Source organism: Vigna radiata, chromosome 10 (assembly GCF_000741045.1).
Source record: "Vigna radiata var. radiata cultivar VC1973A chromosome 10, Vradiata_ver6, whole genome shotgun sequence".
Taxonomy (NCBI): Eukaryota; Viridiplantae; Streptophyta; class Magnoliopsida; order Fabales; family Fabaceae; genus Vigna; species Vigna radiata.
In genome coordinates, this window is record NC_028360.1 from 18,015,916 (window position 1) to 18,023,042 (window position 7,127).

General features: G+C 34.4%; 1 protein-coding gene across 1 annotated transcript; it reads left to right on the top strand.

Annotated features, from left to right (window-relative positions):
* Nucleotides 1–2,476: 2,476 nt before the first annotated feature.
* On the top strand, nucleotides 2,477–6,356 carry LOC106775537 (glutamate receptor 2.7-like). Its single transcript, XM_014662681.2, has 5 exons — nucleotides 2,477–2,788; nucleotides 3,148–4,439; nucleotides 4,731–5,037; nucleotides 5,143–5,540; nucleotides 5,833–6,356. Exons 1-5 carry the CDS (start codon nucleotides 2,539–2,541, stop codon nucleotides 6,298–6,300), a joined length of 2,715 nt encoding a protein of 904 aa, XP_014518167.1. The 5' UTR covers nucleotides 2,477–2,538; the 3' UTR covers nucleotides 6,301–6,356.
* The last annotated feature ends 771 nt before the right edge of the window (nucleotides 6,357–7,127 follow it).

Genomic DNA, 7,127 nt, shown 5'->3' on the forward strand with positions numbered 1-7,127 from the left:
GTTGCAGATTACTAGAATGATATGACATGATTGAGAAATAACCTTATATCATAAACACGTGAACATATATAATTCAATCTTCATGTCTGTCATCTAATGTTTAGTTATGGACTTAAGGTAGTGGCGGTGTTTTTTCCATAAACATTGTCTTACATGTCTTCTGAGGTTTAATTTCAAAGAATTTCACGAAATAACTGACTAACAAGTGATGTTTTTCTTCATTGCTCCAAGAGTGGACGTTGAGAAAGCAACGTAGTTTTTTGTGTTTAAGAAAAGTTTCATTCTATTGGACAACTATTTTATTGCTTTACAATAAAAGTAGATAAAGGAAATAACAATCCACAATAAGAATTTTTAACATTAATTATTTTGCAGTATTCTATCATTAATATTTCATTATAAAATGATATTTCTAAAATAATTCAAAATGTTTATATATGTGAAACATGAAATTGAAAATCTTTGAACATGTTTTCCGGAAGCTTGTTTTCCAAAAGCATCTCTTAAATGTTATAGTTTAGTTAAGTGTAAATCGTAAAGGAAGTTGATATTAGTGAGAATAACAACAACCTAATCTTCAAGATTTTCTCTGATCAAATTCTATTTCAGTTAAGGCTTGATAAAAATAACTACATGCACTTTATTTTTCTAATATGTTAAAAAATTAGTTTTAAATATAGAAGTATTAAAATGACAAATAATAATGCTACAAAAGAATAACGTAAACGCTTTCAGAAGCTTGTACCCAACTTTTCTCTAATCTCTAGTGGTGGAAACAGTCTTTCCTTCTGTTTTAAATTATTCTAAAAATGTTAGTTTAATAACAAAAAAATGCATACAGTTTTTCAAAATAATGAATTTAAAATAATTATAAGATACAAGATATTGACTGGATTTAATTTATTTTGTATGCTTTAGAATGTGTGTAAACAATAATAAAAAAAACATATAGTTTCTATTCTGTAAGTACTATAACAAAGTCCATTCCGAAAGTCCACGGAAAACATAAGGCTGATATTGCAGCAGAATCATTGCCACACATATGTTTTAATATTTCAATTTGAGTTATATATATTGTAATATTTTACATTACCTGACTTTTCATATTTGTAGATGTTACGTTGGCCAACATAAATTCCAATATCCCTGCATCCAAGGGAGTCCAAATCTTATTATGTCATACTCTAAATGTTAAATGCTAAATGCTGTATAAGAGAAGACCGACTTTTGATTTGCTTGGTATGTCTGTTTTGTGGTCGAGGTAAAGCTGTTTTTAAGTTTGGGGTGAACTGTTCTTGTTGTCCACATGTTCTAGGTCCCATTCAACTCACTCCTTCCAAGAAATGTCTTTTGGCAAATTTTACATCTCATGTTTCTCCGAGAATCACAAAAAATGTCCCAACGTATTCTACGTTTCTACGAGTCTACTCTTGAAAACTAGTGGATATGAATGTTCTGTCGGTATCTGTTTGGAGTGTATACGACGCCTTCGATGATTCAAAATCAAGAATTCCTGCGTGCTCCGTCCAGTCCTCAACATGGAAACGTTAAGACCACACTTTCTTCGAAAGTTTTTGTTTACAGCCTAAATCAATCACCTACAACTAACTTACGTCACAAGAATTGTGTAAACCTTACAGAAACTACATTACTCATATATTTAATTCGACTAAATGTAGAATATTAATATATAAAAAGGAAAGTGATGTCATCTTAGTAATTCATAATTACGATTATCACAATATACAAACGGTGTCTTACAATCATAACAAAGAAATATAAAATTTGTTAAATCATGACTCCAACTACATATGGTAGAAGCATAGACTCTACATAACTTTGAAGCATGATCAAATTTATGTGTAATACTGATAGTATCATTCTTTTCTCTTTTATTACTATCATCTAGAAAAAACATGATTTCTATAACTATAATTCATCAAAAGACAACTCTAGACCATTACCATGTGTTTCACTAATGTTCATTGCCCTCGTTATCTCACATGTTAGGACGAAAGAGTGTTGGGCATGATTGAACAGTGGATTCACATTTGGAATGAAAGTAGTTTAACTCAAACTAATCCTGTATTTCGATCAGCAACTTCTGCTTGCTGCTACACGGTATTGATACAAACTTTCCTTTATTTTGTTTTCTACCAGAGGTTTGTCCAAATCCAAGACTAATCCTATATACAAGCTAGTCCTCCTCACCAATTCTTCCACGCAAGTTGGAACTACATGAATATCCCTTCCTTATTTTGGTGACAAGATTCTCAGGTTTGTCTTTATGTATGGAGTCAACATCTCTGTAACTGTCAAAGATTCAAGTTCCAGGTCCCACCAGAATTCTTAGCATTCAAGTACTAATAATTTCGCTGCTACTGCCTTCTTTTCCTCGAATTTTCACTTATATATGATATATAATAAGACCGAGGCAACCTACACCTAAAATTTTCAGCTAAAGGTTAATATATCATGTGAGCAAAACATATAGAGGCAAAATGGATTTCCTTTCAAACTAATCCTCAAGCAATCACAATGAATTTTCTCTTCTTTTATGTACTCATCTCCCTTGTTCTTATTAATGTCTACCAAGATGAAGCTACAACTATAGACAACCAAGTTATATCTGTTGGGGCAATCATTGATGTGAATTCTCGCATTGGGAAAGAACAGCAAATAGCCATGGACATTGCAGCTCGAAGTTACAATAGCACTTCAAAGACATACAAGTTGGCTCTATATTTTCGGAACTCCGCCGAGAATCCTCTTAAAGCCATCACTCTTGGTTAGTATATCTACCGTTGGCCAAGTAAAATCTTCAACTTTATATGTCTTCGGGTAAACTTTTTCAAAGGGAAAAATGTATTTTAGATTCTTCAAGGTTCGATCAAAATTTGTTTTAGTCTTTCTATTTTAAATTTGTGATTTAGTCTCTATTTATAAAAGGTGGTGGATTTTTTTTTCTGATCCTGTGTACTTCATTTTGACTTAACCAAGAACGAACCCATCATGTTTTCGAAATGTGAGAACCAAAATGATTATTATTAGAATGTAGGAACTAAAATTAGCTTTGACGAGAGTTAAAAACACAGCTTGCCTTTCCTTAAGTATGTACACTGAAGAATTTGAGACCCTTTCTTGCAGCTGAAGAGATGATTGATAAGCAAAAGGTGGAAGTGATTATCGGGATGCACAGATGGTCAGAAGCAGCTCTAGTGGCTGAAATAGGAAGCCAAGCTCAAGTTCCTATTATAGCATTTGCAGAACCCACCGTTACCCCGCCGTTGATGAGTAATAGGTGGCCTTTTCTGGTGAGAATGACTAGGAGCGATTTATCATATATCAAATGCATTGTAGATATAGTGAAAGCTTTTGGTTGGCAGAGAGTAGTTGCTATCTATGAAGATGATACATATGGAGGTGACTATGGCATGCTAGCACTGCTATCTGAGGCTCTCCGGGATGTGAGTTCATCGATTGATTATCACTTAGTTCTTCCACCTATTTCTTCTCTGCATGAACCAGGAGGGTTTATACGTGAAAAACTGTTGAAGTTGTTGCAAACCCAATCTCGCGTTTTCATTGTGCTGCGATCTTCATTAGAAATGGCTATCCATTTGTTTAAAGAAGCCTCAAAAATGGGATTCGTGGACAAAGAATCAGCATGGATACTTCCAGAGAGCATAACAAATGTGCTGGACTCTGTCAACAAGTCTGCTATTTCCTATATGGATGGAGCTTTAGGAATCAAAACGTACTACTCCGAAATAAGCACTGAGTACCAAGATTTTGAGGCTGAATTCCGGAGAACATTTTGGTCCAAGAATGTCGAGGAAGATAACCGCTACCCCGGATTTTATGCATTGCAAGCATATGATAGCATTAAAATTGTGACCCAAGCAGTAGACAGAATGACCAGTAGAAACACTAGGAGCTCAAAGAGTTTACTTGGAGAAATACTGCGTAGCAGTTTTCTTGGTTTAAGCGGTCGTATTCAATTCGAAGATGGGAAACTCCAGCAGACTTCTATTTTAAGGATGGTAAATGTGGCCGGGAAGAGTTACAAGGAACTTTGCTTTTGGAGTGAACAATATGGCTTCACCAAAAACCTCCCTACAGGAAAAGGTGGACATTCTAGCGCTGGTAATACAGAATGTTTCAGTGCTGTTCGGTGGCCTGGCAATCTGAAAAGCGATCCAAAAGGCTGGAATATGCCTACTAAACAAAATCCTATGAAAATTGCAGTTCGAAACAGAACCTCTTTTTCCAAGTTTGTCAAGGTTGATTATGATTATGAGGGCAATCCTGCAATATATAGTGGATTTTGTATCGATATTTTTAAGGGTGTGCTCGACCTTTTGGGGTATGACTTGCCATACGATTATTATCCTATTGATGGAACCTATAATGATTTGGTTCAGCTTGTCTATAACAAGGTATCAAATTCTTTCCATTTTTCCGAACTCCGATGGACAGGCTAATATTATTTCGTTCATCATCTTTAGTTTTCTACTTTTCTTTGAAGTGACATTCTTATCATTTTGTAAGATATCATATTGCTCCCATTTGGCTAAACTGCATTTCAATTGAAAATTTGGTTGGTTTTCACACTTATAGTTTTTACCAAATACTACTTCGTTATATTAAATTTAGAGTATCATTTCAATCCTGCTTTATTGATTTGGACTACCTTTTTTTGTTGTCTTGTGGTTAAATAATGATGGAAGAGTTATGATGCCGTAGTTGGGGACATGACCATACTAGAAGAAAGAATGCAGTATGTGGATTTTACAGTGCCATATGCAGAATCAGGATTGACAATGGTAGTTCCATCAAAGTCTAAAGAATCGGCATGGATGTTCACAAAGCCCTTTACCTGGGAAATGTGGATGGTTACGGGTGCCATCTTGATTTACACAATGTTAGCAGTTTGGTACCTTGAGAAGGAATCCAATCCCGAGTTTCATGGCAATTGGGGCAGCCAAATCAGCACAGCTCTTTGGTTTACCTTCTCCTCTTTGTTTTTCGCTCACAGTGAGTATCAACGTTAGAGTTCCAAGCAATTTTTATTTTCAACAGAATTAAGCATGAAAACCAGTAATGAGTTAAACTCAAGTAATGGTGATTTTCGTCATGCAGGGGAAAAAATGCAGAGCAACTTAACTCGCATCGTGATGGTCTCATGGCTCTTGCTAGTTCTGATCCTTAACTCATCCTACACTGCTAACCTTTCTTCAATGCTCACGGTTAAACAACTGGAATTGAATGTCCCAAATATTCAGTTCTTGAAGAGGAACAACAAGACAATTGGTTGCGATGGTGACTCATTTGTTAGGTCGTTCTTAGAGAAAGTAGAAGGGTTCCCACCTGGGAACATAAAAAATATCACTGATGAATACACGTATGATGATTTTTTTCAAAATAGCAGCATAGCAGCTGCCTTTCTTGAACTCCCATACGAAAAGGTATTCATCACTGAATACTGTAACAAATACACCGGCTCCACTCCCAGAACCAGATTTGGAGGACTGGGCTTTGTAAGTCATAATACTAATGCGTTTCATTTCATTCAATTCCATTCATCATTACACGAATTCAAATTCTTAGTGTGAGTGTTTATGCAGTTTTTCTTTTTTGCTTGAGCTATGGTTTTCTATTTGAAAAATGTTATAGAATCAGACTTTTCCCATTAGATTTTAGTAGACAATTGCACATAATTATCTTTATAACCATCTAACTCAGTCAAAATATAGAGTAAATTTTTTTATGGATGTCTATCTAGTATTATTACTCTTCCAGTTATGACAGTTTTCAAATAACTTAGCACAGATGTTCCAGAAAGGGTCGCCAGTGGCCAGAGACGTGTCAAAAGCTATATTACATATGTCAGAGAATGCAGAGCTGAAGAGGTTGGAGGAGAAGTGGTTGATTAGCTCCGGCAAGTGCTCCAACACGACCTCCGACGCCAACAATACGGATAGTTTGAAGCTGAGAAGTTTATGGATTTTATATGTCATCTCTGGTGCTACTTCCACCATTTGTCTGCTACTATCAACCATCCAATCTCTGGTAAAATCCTGTCAGCAACGCCAACGCGTGGCACCAGAAGGCAATGACACCCCAAATTATCAAAATGCGTGGGAAAAGGTGATTGCACATGTAAAACAGATTTACAACAAAAAGATCAATAATTCAAGAGAGACACGGACACAGGTTATTACTGATTTTCTTCCAGTGTCTGAAATTTCAATGCTCCCTTCTCCATCACCAGGGTCACACATGACAACACAGACATAGGAATCACCAACACTTCAAAGTAGTTGCTTTTTCTTTTACTTTTAAACATTTTCTGTTAGCAAAACATATATATGTAAGTGCCTCGTGAATTGGCAACATGTAAATAGACTTTTCACGAATAACAACTTCGATAGTTGATAACTGGCTCTTCAATTCTCCCAATGTGGTAAAAAGAATCGTTCAAGAAGCTGCGTTGGCGACTATTCTAACTGAGACTACCAAAAATGTAGCCATAGTTACGAACTTCATCAATATATATGAAACATACGTTCAGTGCCGGAGTTTCTTTTCAGCCCTATTCCTCTCACCAGATCTATTATTTTCGAAATTTTTTCTTTAAAACAAGAATTAAATGACAGTGTTGTTAGTAATTAAATAAAATATAATTGTTCTATATTATTTATTTGTCTACAAAATAAAAGTGGTGGAGCTATTTTATAATTGGTAGAAAATAAATTCTCTTACACAAACATTAGACATTAAAATTAGACTTAACTTAAATATATTATTTTAGTTTCAAAATTATTAATTAAGATACTTCACTGCATAGATACTAACATTCCCAGAAAATTATGTTTACATAAGGACCAAAAGTCTGTGTAACTAGAACATATGATACAATTGAAAGAAAATATAAAATATTTTTCATTTTTTTATATGACTAAAAATGGTAGCAATTAAATACTAAAAAATTAAACAAAATTAAAAAAAAGAGGCTAAAATTAAGTGTAATAAAAAAAGACTAAATTTTAAAAAATAGAAACAAAAATTACAAATTCTGAAGAATTGGACCAAATACTGAAAATAAATACACGTGATAAAAAGGA